Here is a 27,268-nt window from a genome sequence, read left to right on the forward strand (position 1 = left end):
TGTGTAGGTGAAAGTGTGGCCACAGTTTTTTTTCCATGTATTTAGCTAGAGGAGTAGGGTGGTTGTTGTCTAAAAGTTTTTATTTGCTAGTCTACCCCTTTGCTAGGTCTTGGCTAGAGAGAGCAGGCTTTTTCTTTTTTTTTCTTTTTTTTGCGGTACGTGGGCCTCTCACTGTTGCAGGCTCTCCCGTTGCGGAACACAGGCCCCGGACGCGCAGGCTCAGCGGCCATGGCTCACGGGCCCAGCCGCTCCACGGCCTGTGGGATCCTCCCGGACCGGGGCATGAACCCATGTCCCTTGCATCAGCAGGCGGACTCTCAACCACTGTGCCACCAGGGAAGCCCTCTTCCTTTTTTTTTTGACCTGAGCCCTAGACCAGACCCTTTTGTCTGATTCTTGTCATTTTAATGGGTGTCTTAACCGATTTCATGACTGGGACTCTCACTAATCTTTACCCCTCCAGTATACCTCCTCAGGTATACTTTCTAAAGCAAGGGTCCACAGGTACATTCCTCAGGGTCAAACTAAAAAATACCCTGAAAGCAAATACATTTGGGAAATGTTGGCTTTAATAAAGTAAAGAGATTTCTTTACTGTGGGACTTCTCAGAGCTCTCAGTGTACCTACATCTGTGGTGAGTAGCCAAGAAAACAATATAGAATACAGAATTGCCCAAACTTATTTGACTAAAATATCTTTTTTCTTCCTGAGGCATCTCTGGAATACAATGTTTCTAAAGCAGGGGATGGGAAGCTTTTTCTGTAAAGAACCAGACGATAAATACTTTGGCTTTGCAGACCATATGATCAGTCTCTGTCAAAATGACTCACCTCCTCGGTTGTAGCTAAAAGCAGCCCTGGACAATCTGTAAACAAATGGTGTGGCTGTGTGCCAATAAAACTTTATTTCCAAAATAGGCCACTGGCCCTCAGGTTTTAATTTGCCCATCCCTGTTTTAAAATATTTTAATTACAGAGACTTGGGTCTCATCCTAGATTCTCACTTTTCTTTACTCCCTGTGTACATTCTGTCTACAGAAGCCTTGGATCCTATCTCCAAAATACGTGTCTGTTATCATCTCACACCAGTCAGAATGGCCATCATTAAAAACTCTACAAATAATAAATGCTGGAGCAGGTGTAGAGAAAAGGGAACCCTCCTACACTGTTGGTGGATATGTAAATTGGAAAACAGTGTGGAGGTTCCTTAAAAAACTAAAAATAGAACTACCATATGCTCCAGCAATCCTACTCCTGGGCATATATCTGGAGAAAGCTCTAATCTGAAAAGATACATGCACCCCAATGTTCATAGCAACACTATCTATAATAGCCAAGACATGGAAACAACCTAAGTGTCCATTGACAGAGGAATGGATAAAGAAGATATGGTACATATAGACAATGGACTATTACTTAGCCATAAAAAGAATGAAATAATGCTATTCACAGCAACATGGATGGACCTAGAGATGATCATATTTAAAAAAAAATTATTGGAGTATAGTTAATTTACAATGTTGTGTTCGTTTCAGGTGTACAGCAAATTGAATCAGTTATACATACACATTTATCCACTCTCTTTTTGATTCTTTCCCCATATTGGCCATTACAGAGTATTGAATAGAGTTCCCTGTGCTGTATATACAGTAGGTGCTTATTAGTTATCTATTTTATATATAGTAATGTGTATATGTCAATCCCAAACTCCCAATTTACTCCCTCCCTTACTCCTTGGTAATCATAAATTTGTTTTCTACGTCTGTAATAGAGATGATCATATCTAGTGAAGTAAGTCAGACAGAGAGAGACAAAGGTCACATCACTTATATGTGGAATCTAAAAGAATGATACAGATGAACTTATTTACAGAACAGAAATAGACTCACAGACATAGAAAACGAACTTATGGTTGCCAAAGGGGAAGGGGGGGGAGGGATAAATTAGGAGTATGGGATTAACATATACACACTTCTATATATAACATAGATAATCTCTGTGATAACCTATATGGGAAAAGAATCTACAAAAATGAATATGTGTATATGTATGACTGAATCACTTTACTCTACACCTGAAACAAACACAATATTGTAAATCAACTATACTCCAGTAAAATTAAAAAAAAAAGACAACCAAGAAGGATTAAAAAAAAAAAAAAAAAAAGACAATCGGGCTTCCCTGGTGGCACAGTGGTTGAGAGTCCGCCTGCCGATGCAGGGGACACGGGTTCGTGCCCCGGTCGGTCCGGGAAGATCCCACATCCCGCGGAGCGGCTGGGCCCGTGAGCCATGGCCGCTGAGCCTGCGCGTCCGGAGCCTGTGCTCCGCAACGGGAGAGGCCACAACAGTGAGAGGTCCGCATACCGCAAAAAAAAAAAAAAAAAAAAAAAAAAAAGACAATCAACAAGGACCTACTGTATACACAGGGAACTATATTCAATATTTTGTAATAACCTATAATGGAAAGGAATCTGTAAAAGAATATATGTATGTATAACTGAATCACTTTGCTGTACACTTGAAACTAGCACACCATTGTAAATTAACTATACTTCCATTTTAAAAAATAGTTTGAAAAAATATAAAATCTGTCTGTTCCCCTCTCTCCATCTCCACTTCCACTGTCTTAGCTGCGACCACTCCTCACCTGCATTATCAGCTTCCCAACTGCGTTTCCTCTGCCCCGTTGCCCCATCATGCTAGACAGTGGGCCAGGACATCTGGAAGTGTTCTGGCCCTCAATAGCGCTTCACTGGTCTTAGGATAAAGTCCAGCACCTTACCATGTATTGTAAGGACCAGTTTACGGGGGCCCTCGTGTCCCCCCACACCCCCAGAGCCTCAATTTCTTGCCTTCTCCCCTCACACCACACAATTGAGCTTGTGTATGTGGCTTGCCCTGGGTCACCTCTTCTCACCTCTGGGCATTCACACAGCCTATTTCTCCTGTTAAGGATGCCCCTCTTCTGTCTTCAGCTGGCGAATTCTCCTTCTTCAGCTTGTAGCTTAGATGGGACCTCTTCTCCACCGTCCAAGGTTGAGTTACGTGTCCCTCCATCTATTATACCCTTTAGGAATCCAGCCTGATCATTTGATTTCCCTATTTCTCTCTCTTTCTCTCTTTCTCATTGTTGTTTTTCCCTTCCCCAACTAGACCATAAACCCTGTGAGAGCAGGATGTTTTTTTGTTTTTTAATATTTATTTATTTGGCTGCACTGGGTCTTAGTTGCAGCATACAAGATCTTTAGTTGTGCATGCGGGATCTAGTTCTCTGACCAGGGATCGAACCTGGGCCCCCTGCATTGGGAGCACGGAGCCCTAACCACTGGACCACCAGGGAAGTCCCGAGCACTGCCGGGTTGTTTTTCATCTTTCCCACCTTTCCCACCTTTCCCACATTTCCAGTACCCAGAACAGGCCCCGCCCAGATGGACCTGGATTTGCATTAGAGAACATGGGCTAAACCCTGATCAGGGGCCTAAGATTCCCTGACACCACCTTGTAACCACTTTTCCTGCTTGTAGGGAGCAGATGGCATTAAACTGTTGGAATAATTAGGAGTCCATATGCCCCTCTAAGAAATAATTTGCCCATCTGTGGTGAGGAATGAGAATTATGCAGCATCCAAGTGTCCTTATGGAAGGATTTGTCTTTTTATTTTGAATCTGAAGTTTCTTTCTCAAAAGTCTTTGAGAGCTCTATCTCTTTCTTTACATCTATCAAAACATTAGGAAGAAGCCAAATGCAGTGCATGATCCATGAGTATATCCTGGATTGCTTTAAAAAAAAGCAAGCCACAAAGAACATTCCTGAGACACTTGGGTAAAAGGGAATACGGAATGCATTTTAGACAATATTATCATGTTGGTGTTAACTATCACAGGAGTGATGGTGGTATTGTAGTTATTGCAGGAGAATAATCCTTGTTCTCAGGAGATAGAAGCTGAAACGTTTAGGGGTGAAGTGTCACGATGTCTACAACTTATTCCAAATGGTTCAGGAACCATTTGAGCATTTTGGAGGGAGGGAGGGAGGGAAAGAGGGAGGGAGGGAGGGAGGGAGGGATGAAGAGAATGCAAATGTGGCAATATTGTTGAAAATCAGTAAATAATTTTTTTGTAAAAAGGAACTGTATTTTATGTTTTATTCAACTCTCATCTCTGAGATGAGATGGCATGGAATACACCTCTATAAATGTTAGCTAAACTGCAGCAGCAACAACTACTAGGCTGTCTAACAGTGTGCACTGAATTGCTTTACATGATCTGTTAAATTCCTCTCTATGAACTTCTGATATTAGGATTTGAGTGGCTTTATAACTAAAAAGCCCAGCAAACATCCATCTCTCCCCTAGTGAGCCGAATGGCCTGGGCTCTAGATGGATCTCACATAGCTTAACATTTTTATTGTAAAAGTCTTTATAAAGGAAAACAAGCTAAGGTAGGGGAGAAACTTGCCCACCATATTCCAAATAAGGGAAAAGAAATCTGGGTTTGGGTGTGACCATGGGTGGCCATGTCTGAGCTGACCCAGATTAAGAAAGATGAAGACACTCTTTGGCTCATCTTCCGGGACAGCTCCCTGGATGTCCCTTTAAGAGCTAGGCTGCCAGTGGACTGCGGCCCCTCTGATGTCCACCCCCGACCCAACTCAATAACTGAAGTTGCCTGGGAGGCTGAAGACTTGCACCTGCATGAAATTAACAGGGATTCACGGGCATTTCCTGGCCTCAGTCTCCTGGTATCGTATGTTTTCATTTCCTGGTGATCAAACATAAGGTCCAGCCCGGGAAGCCCTCACATTTGGCAGCTCTTAAGGCAGTGGGACGGGCCTTCAGAGATTGGCCAGCCCTCCGACATGGGCCAGGGACCAGAGGATGGCATGAGAGCAGGCACAGGATGGGTTTGCCCTACGCACAGCCTCCAAGGGGGCTCACCTCGTAAACACGGGCTCCTCTGGGGGACAGCAGTGACAATAGTACCGATAGTGGCTGTGGATTGAGCACGTACCCTGTACCAGGTATCAAGCTGGCACATCCCACATCCAGCCTCAAAATGTAAGTAACCCTGGGAATTCAGACCCAGGCCTGCCTGACATTAAATTCCAGGCTGCAGAGTAGCTGGTGTAACATAACCACCCCTCACCCCTGGGAATACAGAAGATTCTACCAGCACCCGAGATCTCGCGTCTGAGTGCTTGGTAAAGTTCTAGATTAATCTAAACAGTGAATAGTATGACTGTTACTGTAAGGGCACAAGGACTCAGAAGCCCTCCCCTCCACAGGTGTTCATCCTCAGCTCAGCTCCAGCACCGCTGAAGAGGAGCTCATTTCCAATCAGCAAGTTAACAAGTAACGTGGTTGCCCCTCAGTAGGGGCAAGGTTCACCCGTGGGCTACCAGTGAGTGCCTGGATTGGGCAGGAGAATTATGGAGGAAGGTCGGGGGGCAAGTTCTGCCTCTGCTTGGAACCATCAGCATGGACGAGGTCCACTGCCTGCAGTTTGTCCAACAGAGCCCTCTCGTCGGCAGGGAGGCCAGGAACTCCCTTCATCCAGGTGCTGGAGAAGCTCTCCATCTGTGCAGCATCCTCTTGAGAAGAGTCAGCTGGGGCTCCCATCATGAAGGGAGCTTCTGAGCCAGCAAGACGGCAAACAGTAAGTGCAGTGAGTCTTTGGGGGAATGAATGAATGGGCTTATGCAGGAGCAAGTGACATGTGCCAGAGGGTAGAATTTACCTGTGACCAGGAGCTGATCCCGGAGCCTGATTCTTCAGCTTCACCTCTTGCACTAAAGGTGAGCTGGGCTGAGTCCTTCCCATCTGCACCCAAGAACCAGGACCTGGAATGTGGGCTGTGTGTTTGGGGCAGTGTGCGTTTTGTGCCTGGATGTAGAGAGGGCATGTATTCCTGCACGCTTAGGTCTCTGTGTAGTCAGCAGGGCAGGTGGCTATTCCCACAGAGGTCCCGGGTGCTGCTAAACCCAACAAGCAGGTGGCTTTCTTTTGTCTCCCCTCCCCTTGCCGTGCCCTTCAACAGGGATGCCAGCCTGGAAAACAAATAGCAGCTCACACATGTACACACACACACACACACACACACAAACATACACATGCACACTCCATCATGCTTCTCCCCCTACTTCCCCCCTCCCCCAGCAAAACACACAGTGAGGCACCTCTTCCGAGGAATCACCTGCATTGGCTCTGCAGGTCCCAGGCATTTCCACAGCCACGCACATGCCCCCACTGCAGAGAGCCACATGGGACCGGACAGTAGTTCTCCCGGGCAGAGGGAGATGGGTAGGGGGTGTCTTAGGTTGAGTTCCCTGGGAAAAAGATTCTGGGCTGGAGATTTGAGTGCAGGATGTTTCTTAGTGTGTCAGGAACAGCACCCAGGAGGGAGTGAGGGATGCAGGATTGGGCAGTGGGGGAGCTTGGGCTGCAATGCTGTAGCAGCAATGGCCTCGGCCAATCCCACTGGGAGCTCTGGAGCTGGGACAACTCTTCAGAGATGTCGCTTACCCAGGTGAGCAGCCAGACCTTTGTAGTCCTCTATGGACCTGTCCCTGGATGTGGGCTTCCCACCCCCCAACCCCGGGGGGTAGGCGGTGTGACCTTGCCCTGAGCAGCTCCGTTCAGAGGGGGGCTTTATGAAGGTCCACGGGCAGTGTTCCCAGGCACAGGGAGAACCAATGCCTGGGAGCTAAAGGCAGGGATCTGCACTTGCTGCCGGGGGTGGTCCACATCATGGCCCATCACGGTGGTATCGTGAACTGGTTAAACACACCCTGAAAATTTGGAAGAACACAGAAAATGTTCTCTTGCTGCTTCTACCACAGTTATTATTATTAGTTAATTGTTTATTTATTTTAGAATGGTGCCAGGCCTGAGTTCTTGACCTTGGGTGTCCAAGTGCCCGTATCTTTGAAGTCAACAGAGAAAGCTTTTCTCCCTTGGGTTTCTCCTCTCTCCTCCTCTTTCTTTTTTTTTTTTTTTTGCTGTACGCGGGCCTCTCACTGTTGCGGCCCCTCCCGTTGCGGAGCACAGGCTCCGGACGCGCAGGCTCAGCGGCCATGGCTCACGGGCCCAGCCGCTCCGCGGCATGTGGGATCTTCCCGGACCGGGGCACGAACCCGTGTCCCCTGCATCGGCAGGCGGACTCTCAACCACTGCGCCACCAGGGGAGCCCTCTCCTCCTCTTAATGGCTCTTTGACCTCTTTATTCTTTTTTGTATCCCACCACCAACCCCACCCCAGTCTCATGGAAATTTGTCAATGTCCATGGTGTAGACATCCCCTCTATGGCTCATGTCAAGCTACCAGCGTGATGTCACTGAACACGGGGCTGGGAAGGACACGTATCCGTCTTGGGAGCGGGTTCTAGTACATCCCTGAGTGCAGGAGCAGCAGGGAGGGGCCCGGGGCTGAGGCCCCGAGGCCTGCAGTTGGTAGGGAAGGGCTATCCTGCTTCCCGCTGTTCGGAGGGCCTGAGCCGGCTTGGAGTGTCCGATGGCTTCGACTTGGTCTCCATCCTGTTGCCCCCATGCTTTCGCATCCACAGGATGTGCCTCGGAAGAGGAATCTCATTCCTTTATGTGCTGGTCGTCAGTTCTTCCCCTCTGCCAGGTCTCCTGCAGGATAACGCAGGGGCTTCCAGCAGGGGTGGGGTTGCCATGAGGGGGAAAGGGGCCCCTTTCCCCGCCCTTGGTACGATAGCAGAGCCTTTGGCAGGGCCCAGGTTCTCTGTCCCTTGGGCTTTTTGTGATGGTGCTAAGTGCTGGCGTCCGTATCCTGTAGTTAACAAGAGCCAGCATGTGGGACTGTTCCACCTCTGTGTAAGTGCTTTACCCCTGGACCTCAGTGAATTCTCATGGCCTCCACAGGAGGCATGGAGCATTCTTTTTCCCTATTTCACATGTGAGGAAGCTGGGTCTTAGGGAGGTTTGAGATGTGTCGAAGGCTTGTAGCAAGTACATGGTAGAGCAAGGTTCCAGCTCAAATCACTGATTCCAAAGTTTGCACTAAAAACCATTTCACCGTATAGCCTCTCGGGCATAGAGACTCTCAGTTGTCCCATCCTACAAGGTCAAAGGAGGAAGGATAAAGTGACCTTTCTACTGTACTTTTATATACATAGTATATATCCCGTGCTGCGTGTGACTCTGTGGGAACTTCCTGCCTCCCCTCGGCACAGGGAGAAGCGTGAGTGTGTAGTGCGGATGGATACAAACACCTCACCTCAGCACTGGCTGCAGTATCCGTGCTGCTACTCCTGGACACGCAGCCTTGCTCGGCGTGTTCTGTTGTTCTCACATTTCCACAAGTCATACCCCATGCATTCCCCGCCCAGTGCAGGTCACCCCTCCACAGGCACCTCCGTGATACCTTCATTCATGCCCAGCATCTCTGCACCTGCGCGGTCCTTCCCATGCCCTTGCAGTGTGTCTTGCACACACCCAACACCGCCATACTTGTTCTTCTTCCACTTAGCTTGCACTGGGAATCCGGCTTGAGTGTACAAACCAGTACTCACGTGGGCATACACCGTGTGCTCCCCTGCACACGGGAAAACACACAGTGTGCGTTGCAATTCGACATACACACACATGCAGGACATAGCACCTGGGGCAGAGCCTGTGTTTTACACCCCATCCCTCAAAAACACAGTCTGTGGTACACGCCCGGGCGGACTACGTAAGGTACGCCTTTCCCTGGCCCATCCTCTCTTTCCTCATCCCAATGTCACTGGCATCAGGATGCCCGGCACACCCCCAGAGCTGCAAGAGTCAAGACATCCAATCAGTGGAGGTTCCCACAATAATAAAAAGGAAGGAAAACAGCCTGACAGACTTGCGCTCCTGAGAAGAACTCCCCTCCAAGCTGCCCTTGAAGCCTTACAGGTTGGGCGCAGATGGACATCAACTCACATTCTCTCTAGAAATGCTATGGATGCCACGGCTGCATGCCCAGCCCTGCCCAGAGGACACTGGGCATCATCAGTCACTATCAAGATGTTCCTTTTCTGGGCTTCCCTGGTGGTGCAGTGGTTAAGAATCCGCCTGCCAATGCAGGGGACACAGGTTCCATCCCTGGTCCGGGAAGATTCCACATGCCGTGGAGCAACTAAGCCCGTGTGCCACAACTACTGAGCCTGTGCTCTAGAGCCCGCGAGACACAACTACTGAGCCCACGTGCCACAACTACTGAAGCCTGCGCGCCTAGAGCCCGTGCTCTGCAACAAGAGAAGCCACCACAGTGAGAAGCCCACGCACCACAACGAAGAGTAGCCCCCGCTCGCCACAACTAGAGAAAGCCCGCACGCAGCAGTGAAGACCCAACGCAGCCATAAATAAAGAAAATCTATTAAAAAAGAAAAGTTCCATTTCAAGGGGCTGCGTGACCTGCAGCACCGGGACAGTGTAGGAAGGAGGAAATCAAACATTACCCTGTCATCTCGGGCCCTAGCGTCCTGCCCAGGTCCTGAAGGGAGGCCCTTGGGAGGGCCCGGGCTCCTCTCCACTTGTCACTTTCTCCTTTGGGTCACCTCGCTCAGACAGACCCGTCGCCGTTCCGCCTGCAGTGCTCAGTGCTGCCGCCTCTCCCCCTCGCCCCTCCCCCAGCAGGGGCAGCTCCTCAGGGGGGTCTGGGGGAGCAGAGGGAGGACCTGGGAGGGGTGTGGGGAGCGATCAATTCTCTCCTCCACACCTGGCATATGAACTCGGCTACTGAGTAGTATCTCCTGGGTGGTGGAGCCCAGAAGGAGACGCAGGGCGGAGACCCAGTCTTTAGTTCTGGAACCCCTGGCCTGGAGAGGGGGGTTCATCCCTTGGATGAATATGGGTGAGTACTGATAAATGTCTCCTTAGGGGGAACTAGCCTGCCTAACCAGGGGACGGAGGCTTCCCCCTTCCAAAGACTGGAGTCTGGGGTGGAGGAGAGATGGGGGAGAAGGCACTAGAGCAACTGTTCTCAACTGAGGGCAGCTTTTCCCCCCAGAGGACAGTTGACCACGCCTGGAGACATTTGGGGTTGTCACATGCAGGCAGGGGGCGCTGGTGCACAGAGGCCAGGGATGCTGCTAAACATCTTACCATGCACAGGACAGCCCACGACAGAGCCACCTGACCCCACACGTGCATGGTGCCCAGAAGGACAACCCCTGCAGTAGAGCAGAGGCTGGCCCAATGGGCAGAATGACCTCTGCCGACAGAACGTGGTTGACACCGAGGGGCGGTCCTGTTCCCCATGTGTGGAGGGAGGGAGTGAGGATCCAGAGTGAAGGAGCAGGGGACATCCAGCCACCCCCTCCCCCCAGTTCTGCCCAGGGACAAGTTCTCCAGGCTGGTTGGGAAGAGGCTTCCTGCCTTCCCGGAGGAAGGGAAAGGCCCATGCTGGGGCGCGGGGCAGGGCAAGAACCTTGGTGGGAAGACTTGATGGGCTGGATGTCTTCTTGGCTATTAAGGTTCAATCTAGATCTTCCCAGGGCACTATGTGTGCACGTGTCTGTGTCCTTTTTTCCAGATCCCCATCAGAGCCGAATTAACTGCTCCTCCCGCTGTGTTCCCGTGATGCCTTGCATGGTTCTCTCCCCAGCACTTCCGTGTTGCATTGCTATTGTTGATTTGCTGATTGGTATTCCCCACCAGACTGCTCCTGGATGGCCGTGTTTATTCATCCTTGTATCCCTAGCACTTGGCCGAGTCAACTGAGCACCTAAGATGTGGAGGCACTCTTTGTTGACAGAACGGACAGATGAATGATTTCAGGGGATATATCAGGAGCTAACACGTTTTTGGCTAGGCAGTTATCTTTCCTGGGGGAACCACCGTTTCCCTCTCTTTATGGCCCCCAGGTTCTTTTTTTTTTATTGAAGTAGAGTTGATTTACAATGTTGTGTTAATTTCTGCTATACAGCAAAGTGAGTTAGTTATACACATGTACATTCTTTTTCATATTCTTTTCATTATGGTTTATCACAGGATATTGACTACAGTTCCCTGTGCTACACAGTAGGACCTTGTTGTTTATCCATCCTGTATATAATAGTTTGCATCTGCTAATCCCAAACTCCCAATCTATCCCTCTCCCACCCACCTTCTCCTTGGCAACCACCAGTCTATTCCCTATGTCTGTAATTCTGTTTCTGTTTCATAGATAGGTTCATTTGTGTCATATTTTAGATTCCACATATAAGTGATATCCTATGGTATTTGTCTTTCTCTTTCTGACTCACTTCACTTAGTATAATAATCTCTAGCTGCATCCATATTGCTGAAAATGTATGGTCCCCAAGTTCTGATGGGATTTGGGCCAATTCAAGGTCTTCTGTGAGTTAGAGGGAGGGTCTCTCTGCTGTTTCCATGGGTGCTGCAAGGATGTAGGTTTAGGGTTGCTAGCAGTCATCATTCCCACACGTAGAGAAAACCTATCTGGGAATAAAGCCACTTCCCAAGGGAAGCGGAGCTGGAGGTGGAGCAAAGACATCCTTTGAGCCCCTGGATCCAACCATGTCTGAAGTCAGTCATGCCTTTGGACTTCCCAGTTTTTGCTTTGTGTCCGGATTCTGTCACTTACCATCACAAGCGTCCTGATTAATACAGTGATGCTGCCTGGGGGCAGAGCTAGCCTGTGTTCCTCTTCTCATCTCCTCTCCTCTCTAGTCACCTACATGATAGATGTGCATCTGGTTGACTTACAGCCAGTGGGGCAGGATCTTTCTGGCCAATGGCTCCTGCCTTAGAATAAAATCCACATGTGTCCGGCTGAGATAACACTAAGATAAGGGGTTGTCGAGGGAGGGGCCTGGCGATGGAAATAATGAGGTAGGAGATGGAGAACAGGAGGGGAATTTCCAGCCACTAGGAAGGGTCTGTTGTGTTGTGTGACTTCCTCGGGTCACTTCCTCTCTCTAAGCCTCAGTTTCTCATTTGCTCCTGACTGTCTCACTGATTGGGTGTAAAATTCAAAGAAAATCAATTAATTTGGGTGAAAGGGTTTGATAACTTTCACGGCTGCTGCCGTTGGGTTTAGAGGGGGAAGGCGACAAGGGTGGAGAGCCACTGGAAGGGACAGGGGAGCAATCGGGAAGGGGAAAGGATGGAGGGGAACGCTTTGTGAAAGTGGCCGCCCCCATGGAGGACTAAAGATGGGTGGCGTGAGGTAAGGAGAGATGTGGTTTGTCCTGCTCAGGCCGGAGGCCCCTGGAGCCCTGGGGAGGGCTCTGCAGCTGGCCAGGTGCCAGGTGGTCACGTCCTACCTCCATTACCCTCATAACTGAGGACCCAGGTGAGGGACCCCAGCAGGAGCCTCCTGTTTCATTCTCTGGCAGGATGGCCACTGGGGTACAGGCATTGCTTCTTCTTCTCCTCCCGCCCCAGGGTCTGCTAGCCGAGCAAACGCCTATCACTTTACGTAGTTTATGTGGGGGACGGATGGAGTGGGTGCTGGAGACCTTTGCTATTTGACAGGTCAAGCTCCAGGACTGGGACTGTGTCCAGCCAATCTTGGGACAGGGGCCTCACCTTCCATCCTCACAGGCTGAGAATAATAATAGCTAGTGGTGGATTAATAGCCATCCCCGTTCGCCAGGCACTAGACTGGGTGTTTGTTACAGCAACCCTGTGAGATGGGATCATCATATGCATTTCACAGGGGAGGAAACTGAGGCTTCAGAGGTTAGGTAAAGAACTCAGGTTTAGCTAGAAAGGGGAGCAGTTGGAATTTAAATGGTAAACTGCTGTTAGAGGAAAACAGTGGATCATTTTTGGGTTATAGTCTTCGGAGTAAAAAAATAAAACTTTAAATCCCAATTTTGCACTTGCCAAGCACTCTGCATTTGTTATTTTTGTTAGTCTTTTCCAACAATCCTATAAAGCAGGTTTTTATTTTTTTCTCTCTCTTTTTTTTTTTTTTTGCCGTACGCGGGCCTCCCACTGCCGTGGCCTCTCCCGTTGCGGAGCACAGGCTCCGGACGCGCAGGCCCAGTGGCCATGACTCACGGCCCCAGCCGCTCCGCGGCACGTGGGATCCTCCCGGACCGGGGCACGAACCTGCGTTCCCTGCATCGGCAGGCGGACTCCCAACCACTGCGCCACCAGGGAAGCCCTTTTTCTCTTATTTTACACATGAGAAAAGGGGGGCTCAGGAAGGGGAAAGTTTGTATGGACATCTACCCAGGGAGTATATGATGGCGCTGGGCTCGGAATCCAGTCTGGCTGTTATTCCAGTCAGGGCGAATATTCTTTGCAATCTTGCTTCCAGGAACCAATTCCAGGGGCCTCTTTTCAGGGCCCAGGGCTCTCTTGGTGCTCTCTTGCTTCTCAGGCTCTCAGAGCTGCCCAACATTTTCACTAAACCAGCCTGGAGGGCCCAGGCCCAGCTCCAGAAACATTTCATGGGAAGGGCCGCCACCTTGTGGCCAAACAGCAGGCCCACCATGAAGCAGGAGGAAGCCACGGCTTAGGAAGGTGGGGCTTAGGCAACAGGTGAAGCCAGTCTATGGCAGGACTCCAGCTGGGGCAGACTTGCTTTTCGAGGGCTGCCCCACAGCCAGAGGGCCAGCTTGGGCGTCGGAGGGAGGGCTCAGGAGGGACGGTGGCGCTTGGCTGTGAGCAAAGTGGATGAGCACTTTTCCTCAAAGTCCCGACCTGGGCCCATCAGAGGATTCCTGAAGGTAAGCCTAGGTTAGACTTCTTAAGCCCTCTCCAGAGGCATTGCTCCTTTTACCTGCGTCGGGGTGGGGAGAGGCAATGCCGGCGTATATGGCACTTCCCCTGCTGAGATGCCCCCAGAGCTTCTGGGGCTGGACCCTCCCTCGGTGCACTGCCCTGTATAGACACTGTCCCCAGCTCTGAGGGAGTTACAGGACCTCGTCCTCCTAAACCTAATCCTGTGCCTCCATCCTCATCTGGGCTGTTCTATGCGGGCTATTGCGTCTCCCAGGCTCTGTTCTCTCTGCTTCTTTCCTCTCTCCACTTTGCTAATCGAAGGACTTCTTAGTCACATTTCTCCCCAGGTACAAGAGCCCCATGCTGGCTCTTCGTGGCCTGCAAGAGGTTGTCCAGCTTCTTAGCCTGGTTTTCGTTCCTGCCTCACTCTGACATCCACATCTCAGGCCACGTACCTCCTGTTAGGCTCCAATCAGTGCTTCTCAGCCCAGGCTGTACATTCACATCACCTGGGGAGTTTCAAAACCTACCCATACGGCTCCATTCCCGCTTCGAGATCCTGATTTAATTGTCCCGGGCCCCGGAGGTTATGCGCATGTTCAGTAAAGCTCCCCAGGGGATCCAAGTGCGTAGCCATTGCTCCAGGCTTTCTGAACTTCTCCCCCGTTGGCTTGTGTATTTCATCTCACGCCTGCAGTGGGTGCCCATCTCCCAGTCCTCGCAGCCCTCTCCCCTTCTCTCCCTGCATTCTCTTCCCTGTGAGCACCCAGCTCCAAGGCTCGTGGACAGAACTTGTGGTCCTCTCCCCTGGCTTCACACGTTTGTGCATCATTCCTGTGCCAGCATTGAGCTCGCTGTGTCCCGCAGATTGCCTTGTGAGTTGGTCCTCACACCTTAGACGCTGCGATGTTGGACCAGGTTTTATTTCTCTTTGTATTCCCAGCCTCTGATGGCGCCCGGGACAACAGTGTGTTCGGTGACTGGGAATGCCGATGAATGACTGAATGGATGGCCTTCTTAGGCAGCCAGACTTCCTGTTGCTGAGATCTCCGACACTTTCTGAAAAGCCCTGGAGGCTGTGAGCAGTCCTCTCACACTGAGGTACCAGTTCCTGTGCCCTGGGCCTGGGAGGGGGAGGGGGCATGGGGGAGTGGGATCTGAGGGAAAATGTTCTCCATCTCCATGATGAACAAACGGGTCATGCCTCAAGTTCCGCTTTTAGAAAATCCATGCTTGGAGCAAAGATTTAAAAATAATAAACGCTAACATTTATTGGGGACTTACCAGGTGTTGGTGAAATACGCAACCTCATTTCATCATCAAAGCAGCCCCATTCTTATCAGCCCTCACTTATGGGTGACGAAAGGGAGGCTCATAGATGCTGAGTTATGTGGCAGAGACTGCTGGGACTCACCAACACCTAGTCCCCTCCTCTTCCTGGATTCATAGATGACATTTTCTAGTCTCTTTTGCAATAGGTGGGTCCATGGAACTCCCCATGGAATGTGAGTGGAGGCGATGAGTATTATTTCCAGGTGTGGCTCATTAAAAATAAACTAGTTACACATGTGCTCTTGCTGTTCCTTCTCCATCAACCAGTTGAACGCAGAGGACTTCAGAGATCCTGAGGACCTAGAAGAAGGCAGAGCCACAAGATGTAAGGAGCCTGGGGCCCCCAGCTGGAGCAGCGCCGTTCCCATCACTGACCACGATGAACTACGGCATGAGTAAGGACTCGGCTTTTTCTGTGTTAATTTATGTTGGGCTTATTTTTTATTTCTTTTTTTTTTTTTTTTTTGCGGTACGCGGGCCTCTCTCTGTTGTGGCCTCTCCCGTTGAGGAGCACAGGCTCCGGACGCGCAGGCTCAGCGGCCATGGCTCACAGGCCCAGCCGCTCCGTGGCATGTGGGATCTTCCCGGACTGGGGCACAAACCCGTGTCCCCTGCATCGGCAGGCGGACTCCCAACCACTGCACCACCAGGGAAGCCCTGTTGGGCTTATTTCTTAAAGCAGCTAGTGCTATTTACCCTAATTAATACATGTAACCTTCCCAAGCCCTGTGTTTCGTGAGTGCTCAAGTTAGGATTTGTTCCCGTTGGGCTGTCTTCAGAGCACGTAATCTTATTCCCTGAAAGGCCTTTCCAGAATTGTCTATCATTGTGCAAATACTTCAGGAAGAGGCCAAACATTTCATCCTGGTCGTTTTAGGGCTGGCCTGAGGAAAGGCAGGAGAGGTTATTTTTTTTACCCAAGACCGTTTCCTTCTCCCATATTATGAGTTTGTGTGTGTGTGTGTGTGTGTGTTGTGAGGGGCTGCGCTGGCCTGGGTGTAACGGAACACTCGTGGATAATTCAACGATGGTTGGCATAAAAGAGGAGAGTTTCACGTTCAAGGGAAACTCTGGGGACATATGATTGTCTGTGTGCCACACAGTGTGCCCACGCCTTTGGGTCTACCTGGCAGCCGAGAGGCTGGCGGAGGCAGAAAAGCTCTGGCCTGAGTGAGCTCCCCACTGCCTTCTTTTTTTTCCTCCCATTATATGGGTTGTCTTTTCACTTTCTTGCCATCCTTTGAAGCACAAGGCTTTAAATTTTTATTTATTTATTTGTTTGTTTATTTATTTATTTATGGCTGTGTTGGGTCTTCGTTGCTGCGTGCAGGCTTTCTCTAGTCGCGGTGCGTGGGCTTCTCATCGCCGTGGCTTCTCTTGTTGTGGAGCACGGGCTCTAGGCATGCCGGCTTCAGCACTTGTGGCTCGTGGGCTCTAGAGAACAGGCTTAGTAGTTGTGGCGCACGGGCTTAGTTGCTCCGCGGCATGTGGGATCTTCCCGGACCAGCACTCGAACCCGTGTCCCCTGCATTGGCAGGCGGATTCTTAACCACTGCACCACCAGGGAACTTCCTCCCCCCACCCCGACTGCCTTCTTGCCTGAGATCCCCTCCCTGTCTTGGTAGCCCTCCTGGCTGCATCTACCCTGGGAGACAACACCGTGGTTAGTCCCCGTGTGGCTCCCACCAAACCAGGATTCAAGTAGGCCTCATGACCAGCTAGAGGCTGTTCTGTGGGCGCATATCCAAGAGGTCCTAGCGCCAGTTGAATTAAACAAGGCAGCTGGGCTAAAGCATACAGGAGGACCTGTGTCCTGCTTCCTGTTCTCCCGAAGGGAAACAGGGAAACAAGGGTGTTCACACATGCTTCTGAGAAGGAAGTTCTCTGGAGTATTTTTGTTCTCCTGTTTGCTTAACTAACTCACAGCTTGCTCTGCTGACAACAGGGCCCATGGGGTCTGATACTGAGTGTAAAGCAGGCTAGCCTGGTCTCTCTCCCCCTCTCCTTCCACCTGGGGAAGCCGCCCCTGGCCAGGTTAGAGGATGGGAAGGCAGCGGCGATTCAGAGCCCTTGAAGGGCTCAGGGTGACATGCTACCCAGACTTGCTGGAGAGGCTTGGAAATCAGCCGCAGCTGGGCTTGAATCACTCTACCACCTCCCAGCTCAGTGACAAGTGGCCTCAGTTTCTCCACTCGCAAAGTGAATGATACTAGGAGCTTGTCTGTGCAATCTATCCACTCAATTCACTTCTGTTCCCTCCTCGATGGCCACCAGGCTTGTCACCTCACACAGATGATCACATCAGCTCCCCTGCCTGTTCACGCTGCATCAGGAGCACTTGTTGATGAAATTAAAACAGAATCCCTCTTTCTTTTCTTTTTTAAATTAATTAATTTATTTTTTGGCTGTGTTGGGTCTTCGTTGCTGTGCGCGGGCTTTCTCTGTTGCGGCGAGTGGGGGCTACCGTTCGTTGCGGTACGCGGGCTTCTCATTGTGGTGGCTTCTCGTTGCGGAGCACGGGCTCTAGGCGCTCGGGCTTCAGTAGTTGTGGCACGTGGGCTCAGTAGTTGTGGCTCGCGAGCTCTAGAGCGCAGGCTCAGTAGTTGTGGCTCGCGAGCTCTAGAGCGCAGGCTCAGTAGTTGTGGCTCGCGAGCTCTAGAGCGCAGGCTCAGTAGTTGTGGCGCACGGGCTTAGTTGCTCTGCGGCATGTGGGATCTTCCCGGACCGGGGCATGAACCCATGTCCCCTGCGTCGGCAGGCAGACTCTCAACCACTGCGCCACCAGGGATGCCCCTCCCTCTTGTTTTTAATGAAAAAAAAAGTCAGTCTTTAATCGGTGGGTCTTTTGAACCTTGCCACCCTCTTCTGTTTTCTGGCCTTACTATGTGACCATAGTCCCTTTGCATGTGCTGTTCCCTGGGTCTGGGATGCATTTTCTTCTTTTCATCTGGTTAATTCCTCCTTAACTTTCAAATTTCTGTAACTTCCTTTACATTCTCAGTCTAGGTCACCTCTCCAGTTATGTGCTTCCACAGCTTTGTAAATCTCTCCTCCTTGGCACTGAACACCTCCGTCGTTTTCACTTCTTAGGGTAACTATTTGACTATTGTCTGTCTGCATCCCTGACTGTAAGTTTCAAGAGGCGAGGGCCGCTATGTAGGTCTACTGACCTCTTTTGTCCCCAGAACTTAGCACAGGACTTGGCACATGGCAAGCTCTCAAAATAATGTTGTTGAATGAATGAAAGATGAGGATTAAATGAAAATATTGTGTGTAGAGCGCTCAGCACTGTTCTTGGCATGCAGTACACGTCAATAAATACGAGCTGTTAAAGATAATATTGCTATTGTAACTGTAGGATTGGTGGGGGGAAATTCATCCAAATCATAACTGCTCTTCCTTCTTTGGTTGCCCCAGGTGTGCAAGTTTTGGGGTAAAGTGATCCCGTCTGTAAGAAAGTACACACACACACACATGAATGCACACATAGAGCCACACAAACTACAGGCATGTCCTCTAATGTGGGGAGAGTGTTTACCTTCAGTTTCCTGGCAGCACCTTCTGGAACTAGAACATGGCAGCAGGGAGAAGCCTGACTGTCCCGGGAATGCTGGAGGGACCCATCCAGGCACAGGTGGGCCTGAGGGTCCTCGCCACCCACCAGCCCCAGGCCCACACTCTCCTTCCTGTCTCTGCTCCATGAAGGGCGGGGCCTGCAGATGTAGGGAGAGGTCACTCTAGAATTTAGAGCAGCTTGGGGAGCAGGGGGTGCCTCTAACAGAAGCTCCTTGGAAAGTTCCCAATTCCACCTCTGCCTGAGCATCTTGAGAAGCTCCGCTTTCCTCCAGAAACTTTGAGCTGGCCCTCACCTCAAAGCATTTCCACAGAAGACCAGTGTCCACAGGAGTTTTAGAGACTTTATTTATGTATAAACAATTTAAACACTTTGCCATAAATTATCTTTGCCTGTCCCTAGTCTTTGCTTAGCAGCAAATTAAAATTAATATAAAAACTCGATGAACAAGTCATACATGTATATTACAAAAAAGTTCCTGTACCAAAGTTCTTATTAGACATTTTTTTTGTTTTTTTTTTTTAACTTTTTTTTCTTCTTTTTGTGGGTTTTTAAAATTTTTTATTTTCTCTCCTCGTGGTGACTGTCATGTGATTGTCTCAGTTTCTGGACCAAACAAACACACTAATAATTTTAAATCTCAAACAGTGATTGTGCCTTGAGGCTTAGGTATGTACAGGGTGATCTGAAGTGGTGCCCGTTAGCAAAAGAGTGTCACGATGCCCACACCTCTACTGCAACTGATACCCACGAACTACGGAATCTAAACAGACTACACCCTGTAACTGCGTATTACTGTCCACAATGGAATCTTCAAAGACAAAAGAATATGAAATTTATCTGTAGTGATTATAGCCACCCTTGGAATTAAATTTTACACTCTGCGCTCAAATAAATTAGCTCAGGCCAGACTAAATCGGGACCTGAGAGTTAAGTGCTGAACGGTATTATTTCGCTTTGATATCAATTTCCTTTCTTTTCTTGTGTTTTTATATTTTTTTTTCTTTAAAAAGTATTTCCAGTGCTCACTCTTTCACTTTTATCCCCCGCCCCCCAGTCGCTACACACAAATCACCCCCAAAGTCGTGGTTTAAATGCACCTGTATTTGTTAAAAGGAAAACGTCTGTAGTATCTGTCCAACCAGCAGTCTGAATCGTTGTCCTCAACTGGTCCTGGAATGCTGGCCCTCATGGACGTCTGTGTGTCGCTCACGTGTGAATGAGTGAGGTATTAGAAGATGAGGCCTTCTCGTCTTCACGTCTCTGTTTTTCGGTCGCTGTGTTTGTTTGTGTGTATGTGTGTGGGTTTTTTTTCTTATTTTTCCATGTTGTGCGTGTGTCTGTTCTTCCTTTTGGATATTTTGCAGCTCTTTCCATCTCTTTGCTGTGTAGACCCAGAACAAGTGGGTCATATTTTAGGGGAACTCGGAACATGGTCGTGTGATCGTTCATTCGTCTGTTTTGTTTTTCCTCAGGAATTTGCAGCCGGGCTTTAGTCTACTTCGGGAGGTGGGACTTCTCGCGTGGACAGTAGCATTTGAACTCAAAAAATGTGAGCTTTCTTGCCACTTGGTTTCCTAAAGCAGCCCGGCCTCAGTGCCCCTGTTAGGTCTTCATCTCCTTAGGAGAGGAGAGAACAGTGACTCCCGCTGAGCCATCCAGACGAGGAATGGCAGCACATGATTTTGTTACCTCTTTCCCATCTCATTCTGTCTTAAAAACTGGATGTTGCTGCTACTGTCTGCCAGCTCGGGGTATTGCTCGACGGGAAGCACATAATAGCCCTCGTAACCCTGCACACGCCCCGTGCTCAGGAGCTGCTGCTTCTCGCCCTCAGTCCACAGGCGGCTGCCCTCTCGTCCGTCCCTGGCTTTCTGCTGTTCCTTGGCCCAGGCGGTGCCCAGGGCCCTCTGCCTGGCCTGGTCCAGGATGCGGGCCTTCTCTTCGTCCAGGGTGTCGGGGGTGAGGCCGTAGCGGATGCTGAGCAGCAGCGTGGAGTACTGGAACTCGATGTTGGTGAACCTTCGAGTCCTGCCGTTGACCAGCAGCGTGGGCTGCGACACGGTCACGTTCACCCCGCTCTCTAGCACCTTGCGGCCGATGGTGGTGCCCAGGGTGACCAGGTCGCCGTCGGCCGAGCCGATCTTCACAAAGTAGTGGGTGTCCTTGCCCTCGATGCTGTAGTGCATCTTGTCCAGGTAGTAGGCGTTGTTCAGCACGGACGCCACCTTGCGGCTGTCCTCGCTGGCAATGCTGGACGTGCCGGTGGTCACCCGCCCCTCTTTGATGGCGAACATGATGCCTTTGCCGATGATGGGCGTGGTGGTGGCGAACCAGTGGCCTGCTTTCTCTCGGATGCTGGCGTGGAGCTTCTTAGAGATGACCTGCCCTTCAAGGGCCATGAAGGCCTGGTTGTGCCTCTCGGTGGTCTGCTGGACACCTGTAATGAGCTGTGGGCATGAGAAAACACAGAAAGCTGAGAAGGTGGGCTGGGCCGCTGTGTGTACGGGCTGGGCAACACAGCAACAAGGGTCAGAAAGAGGAAGGCTGGGACTCTGCTGCAAGAATATGTCTTGCGTCTGTCACGATAGGAGCTGAGATAGTCCTACCTTTTGGAACTAGGACAGACTGGCAGGTTTCCAGTGCTCTGATGCTATGGCCTCTCCACCTTGTAACTGCGCCATTAACTAAAAAATGGGGCTGCGGAGGAGTACCGCGTTGCTGGTATCTGTACCCAGGGCTACCCACTCACCATGGCTCTCCGTCATTGCGGAAGAGAGAGTCACTCTGCCCACTGATGATCTGGCAGCTGCCGTACACACTTCAGACCCAAGAATATCCTGACCTGAGGGCAGGGTGTTTGTCTGAGCAGCTGTGAACCCCGCTGCTGTGACCTACCTCTCTTTGAGGCCAGTGCCCCGGTTATTCATTAACTTCCTTGGGTTAGCACCTGGCTACTCAAAGTATGGCTAGCAGCTGAGACGTCTCCAGGACTCACCCTGTTAGAAAAGCAGAATCTCAGGCCTCCCTCCTGACCCACCGAGACAGAAGCTGCAGCTTAACGAGACACTTTAGCTGGTTTGCGTGCGTATTAATGTTTGAGAAGCACCGGAGTAACAGATTCTGGCTTCGTGGGCCAGAGGGACCGTCCCTGGGCTTTTTGAGTCATTTGCTTTGGATCCTAGCCCTGCTTCTGCAGAGGGATGAAATCCCCATTATCTCCTTGGCCCTGGGTTCTCTACTCACAAATTACAGCTCACCTCAATTGGTGGTTGGGGGACAGGCTGGGATAATGGAAGAGGCTGTGCTTGGGAGGTAACAGCACTTAGATAAATGAGCGAAATGATGGCTATTCATCCGCCGAGTGGTCCCCACGGGGCAGAACTGTGAGGATGCTGTTCTCAATTACCCAGCAGCTCCTCTGGTCTCTCTCTGGTGACACAGTCTGGACGATTATTCAGAGCAGGTGGGACCTTTCAGACTTTTATTGTGCCGAGCACAGGTTCTGTAGCTGGGGATATCCGAACACAGATATCCCCTGTCCAGGTGTGGCCGAGGTCTCAGTGGCACCCAAATTGAAACCACATCTCGGTCATCACCAAGAAACCCAAGCACAAATTATGTTCAGAAAACTCCATCTGTATACATTTGGGCCATAAAATGCTGAGGTTTTATGTAAGGCATAAAAATGTTCTTTAATGGGACAGAAACTGCAAACCACCATTTTATGACGTCCCATAAAAGCCAAAAGGGTTATGATCTTACAGGCAGAGCAGATGGTAGGTTGCTGCTAGATTTCTCAGTGCTGTGGTTAATCAAGGAATGACTCAAGGGTACACACGGAACACATAATGATACCACAATTAAGGTAATAATTGAGGTTGGGAAGAAATACGTGCTGCGCCAGACAAGTAACCGTACTGATATTCGCTGTTCTGCGAAGTCACCTCGTTTCACGCCCCTTTTATACCCAGCTCCGATGTTTTCCTCCGCTACTGACATGCCCTTGGCTCCAACATGGTTCTGTTTGCCAAAGGGAATGATGATGGTCATTGGATTCTTGGCAGGGACCTCCACTTACCTGTCCGTTCTCACTTGCTTGACTCTCTGACAACTCATAGGGCGGAGGCACGAAATACATTTTGGCTCTTGGGAAGCCGGGAATTATGTTGCTAAGCTGAAATCCAAACATCACCAGCCAGCTTTTCACGTCTACGGTGGAAACGAAAATAAAGATTTCTGAAATCACGATGGATGGAAAGCCAGAGAGGATCTTGGAGACAGAACAAAATAAAATGAGGGGTTGTGTATGGAGTCCAGCAGGAGAGGGAGGCAAGAGCCTGTGAAGGTCTCCTGGCCTGGACCCAGAGCTTCTTACCTGGGTTCTCGGAAGTAGATGCCCGTTCAAACTTGGTCAGTTGACCCCCACTCACCCCTCCCCATGTGGTGATTTAGGACAGTGCTGGAGTAAGATAGATCTACTTTCGATGCCCTTGCTGTGTGACCTTGGGCAAGTTCCTGGCCCTCTCTCAGCTTCAGGTTCCTCAGATATGAATTGGGATAATAACTGTACGAATCTCATTGGGCTGTCGTGAGGACTGATGGAAAAAATCCATGTCAAGGGCTTATCATAGTGCCTGGCACGTGGGTTGCTCAATAAATATGGACTCCCTCATTTGGCAAGTATTTAAGGGAGCATCTATTACGGGCCAGTTAATGTGCTTAGAGGCTAGAGACACAACGACTGGCTACATGCAGACGTGATGATTAACACTGTGCAGGACCTCGGTGTGTGTGTGGGGGGTGTTGCTGCACTGAGGCTGGCTCATTATAGAAAGAGGATTCCCTGAGTGTATGGAACGCAGAGAGTCATCTGGCTCCTGAGACCCTTTCCTCAGGTATCTACTCTTCAAAGAGAGAGCTCTGCGTGCTCAGAGTATGACTGCCATTCCTTGCTAGGGCTCAAGATTGCGTCAGTTCCACTGTCACGCTCTCCATCTCTGTTCCTGAATTCCTTCTTCGTAATTTCATTAGACAAGCAGTCGATCGTTCCAGCAGCCTGGCCTCTTATTTTTTGGGTGATCCTCCCCCAACTAACTCTCCTGCTCATCCTCTGGACCTTCTTATCATCAATAATTCTGATCCCCCCATGATCTCAATTTCATGTACATCACCCTCTGATCACCACCTGGATGCTCTCTAGCGTACTCCTTTTTGTAACCTGACACCCATACTCCCTGAGCCTCTCCTCTCCTTAGGACCTTCAACCTACCCCAAACTTCTTTTCCCTCCCTCAGCTTCTTGGTCTCTCTTCTCTTCTTACCTAGCACACATTCCATGGTCAATCATTAGAATTATTCCCTTGCGTATTATCTCAGATCCTTGCCCCTTTCTCACTTCATCACACCTGCTTGGTGGAATCACAATTTTGGTTAAATCATGGAAGGCTCTGCCTTTTCCATGTTTGTCCCTGTGCAGCTGAATGTGGCAGCAGAAAGGAATGTACCCACACTGACTGGCGTTACTTTAAATTCCTGTCAATGAACCCCAATTGTGCCTTCCTGCTTCCTGGCAATCTGACTACATCCCCTTCCTCCATTTAGTCCCTCTCCCGTTCTCCTGGATGATTTTACCTCTTCTCATCTCTCCTAAAACCTCCCACACCTGCTTTCCCTTCTGCGCTCTAGCAGGTGACCTTAATTTCTAGTCTAAGAAAACTGATGAGGCGAGAGGGGAATGTCCCTAAACCCTCATCATATTTATCAGCCTACCAGCATCTGCACCCATATTCCCGCCTTCCTCCTGTTACTCTAGATGAGCTGTTGGAATCAACCCTCCACTTGTGCACCAGCTCACGTTCACTTTTGCCCACTCAGGGACAGCACTCCAGCAACTCTCTCTCTTCATCAATTTACTCCCTCTTCCAATGGATCAACCCCATCAGCATACAAACATGCCACTACAAATCCACCTTTAAAAAATCCCTCTCTTGTCCCTCCTTCTCCCTTTAGCCACCACCCGTGTCTCACCCCCTTTACAAGAACTTCTCAAACTCAAAATAATTTTCTAGACTCACTGACTCCCGTTCATCTCCTCTGAATCAGGCTTTGCTCCCAAATACTCATTAATAACAGCTCTTGTCAAGGTCACACATGACCTCTGTGTTGCTAAGTCCAGTGCTGATTGTGGTCCTCATCTTGTTTGACCTATCAGAAGTATCTGACAAGTTGAACACTCCTGTGTCTCTCTTTGTCTCGGCTTTCTGGACAGCACACTCTCTTGCCCCCCCCCCCCACCCTCACCTTTGTGGCCACACCTTGTCCCTCTTTGTTTCTTCCTCATCTCCCTGCTCTGAATATCAGGATGTCCTAGACTCAGTCTGTGAACTTCTTTTGCATTCTATCTACTCTTCCAAACACGGTGATCTTATCCAGCCTCAGGGCCCTCAATACCATTTACATGCGGTTGCTGACTCCAAAATGTATGTCTCCATCCAGGACCTCTCCCTCAATTCCAACCTAGCGCATCGAATTACACTTCAGACTTCTATCCCAAACCGAACTCCTCATCTTCCTCTCCACACATGTTGCCAGAGTCTTTTCCATCCCAGGTTATGGCAACTCCATCCTTCCAGCTACCATCCTTGACCTCTTCCTTTTTCTCACTCTCTATGTCTAAACCATCAGTAAAGCCTTTACTTTTTAAAAAAAATTGAGGTAAGTTTCACGTAACATAAAATTCACCATTTTAAACATTTTAAAGTACACAATGCAGGGGCTTCTAGTACATTCACAATATTGTACAACCCTCATTTCTATTGAATTCCAGAACATGTTCATCACGCCCAAAGAAACCGCATACCTGTTAGCAGTCATTCTGCATTCTCCTTTACCCTCAGTCCCTGAAAACCAACACTGCTTTCTGCCTCAATGGAGTTGCCTATTCTGGATACTTCACATAAAGGAAATCATATAATATGTGGCCTTTCATGTCTGGCTTCTTTCATTTAGCACAATGTTTTCAAGGTTCATCCATGTGGTAGCCTATGTCAGTACTTCATTCATTTTTATGGCTGAACAATATTCTGTTATTTGGATATACCCCATGTTGTTTATTCATTCATCAGTTAATAGATATTTGGGTTGTTTACACCTATATTTTTTACTATTATGGATAATGCTATTATGAATATTCATGTACAAATTTATATTGATTTTTCTTCATTCACTGTCAGCATTATTGTTATTTTAGGATAGCATTTTAAAAAATGAAGTATAGTTGATTTACAATGTTGCATTTGTTTCAGGTGTACAGCAAAGTGATTCAGTTATACACATACATACATATATATTCTTTATTTAATTTTTATTTTATGTTGGAGTATAGTTGATTTACAATGTGTTAGTTTCCAGTGTACAGCTTATTCAGTTACGCATGTACATATATCCATTCTTTTTCAGATTCTTTTCCCATATAGGTTATTCCAGAATATTGAGTAGAGTTCCCTGTGCTATATAGTAGGTCCCTGTTGATTATTTTTTATATAGTAGTGTGTATATGTTAATCCCAAACTCCTAATTTATCCCTCCCCACCACATTTCCCCCTGGCAACCACAAGTCTGCTTTCGAAGTCTGTGAGTCTGTTTCTGTTTTGCAAATAAGTTCATTTGTATCATTTTCTTTTAGATTCCACATATAAGTGATATCATGAGATATTTGTCTTTCTCTGTCTGACTTACTTCACTTAGTACGATAATCTCTAGGTCCATCCATGTTGCTGCAAATGGCATTACTTCATTCTTTTTTTTTTTTTTTTTTTTTTTTTTTTGTGGTATGCGGGCCTCTCACTGTTGTGGCCTCTCCCGTTGCGGAGCACAGGCTCCGGACGCGCAGGCTCAACAGCCATGGCTCACGGGCCCAGCCGCTCCGCGGCATGTGGGATCCTCCCAGACCGGGGCACGAACCCGTGTCCCCTGCATCGGCAGGCGGACTCTCAACCACTGCGCCACCAGGGAAGCCCTCATTCTTTTTAATGGCTGAGTAATATTCCATTGTATATATGTACCACATCTTCTTTATCCATTCCTTTGTTGATGGACATTTAGGTTACTTCCATGTCTTGGCTATTGTAAACAGTGCTGCAGTGAACATTGGGGTGTGTGTATCTTTTTGAATTATGGTCTTCTTTGGATATATGCCCAGGAGTGGGATTGCTGGGCATATGGTAGTTCTATTTTTAGTTTTTTAAATAACCTCCATACTGTTCTCCTAGTGGTCGTTCCAATTTACATTCCCACCAACAATGTAGGAGGGTTCCCTTTTTTCCACACCCTTTCCAGCATTTATTGTTTGTAGGCTTTTCAATGATGGCCATTCTGACCTGTGTGAGGTGATTGATTACCTCATTGTAGTTTTGATTTGCATTTCTCTAATAATTAATGATGTTGAGCATCTTTTCATGTGCTTTTTGGCCATCTGTATGTCTTCTTTGGAGAAATGTCTATTTAGATCTTCTGCCCATTTTTTGATTGGGTTGTTTGTTTCTTTGACATAGAGCTGCATGAGCTGTTTGTATATTTTGGAGATTAACCCCTTGTTGGTCACTACGTTTGTAAATAATTTCTCCCATTCTGTAGGTCGTCTTTTCATTCTGTTTATGGTTTCCTTTGCTGTGTAAAAGCTTTTTAAGTTTAATT

General features: G+C 49.0%; 1 protein-coding gene and 1 long non-coding RNA gene across 12 annotated transcripts in view; one reads left to right on the forward strand and one right to left on the reverse strand.

Moving 5' to 3' along the window:
• Positions 1 to 15,280: 15,280 nt before the first annotated feature.
• LOC308615857 overlaps positions 15,281 to 27,268 on the forward strand; it is a 52,963-nt gene continuing 40,975 nt past the window's right edge. The window contains exon 1 of the long non-coding RNA XR_014015634.1: positions 15,281 to 15,393. This is a non-coding gene — a long non-coding RNA (uncharacterized lncRNA). The remainder of the gene's footprint in view (positions 15,394 to 27,268) is intronic.
• TENM2 (teneurin transmembrane protein 2) overlaps positions 18,904 to 27,268 on the reverse strand; it is a 536,125-nt gene continuing 527,760 nt past the window's right edge. For all 11 annotated transcript variants that reach the window (XM_081231705.1, XM_081231704.1, XM_081231698.1 and 8 more), the window contains 2 exons: positions 22,654 to 22,784; positions 18,904 to 21,022 (listed from right to left, as the gene is read on the reverse strand). In XM_081231705.1, the coding sequence (XP_081087831.1) occupies positions 20,261 to 21,022; positions 22,654 to 22,784 (893 nt within the window). In that variant the 3' untranslated portion in view covers positions 18,904 to 20,260. The remainder of the gene's footprint in view (positions 21,023 to 22,653; positions 22,785 to 27,268) is intronic.

This window comes from Mesoplodon bidens, assembly GCF_964165515.1.
Source record: "Mesoplodon bidens genome assembly, chromosome: 4".
Lineage (NCBI taxonomy): Eukaryota > Metazoa > Chordata > Mammalia > Artiodactyla > Ziphiidae > Mesoplodon > Mesoplodon bidens.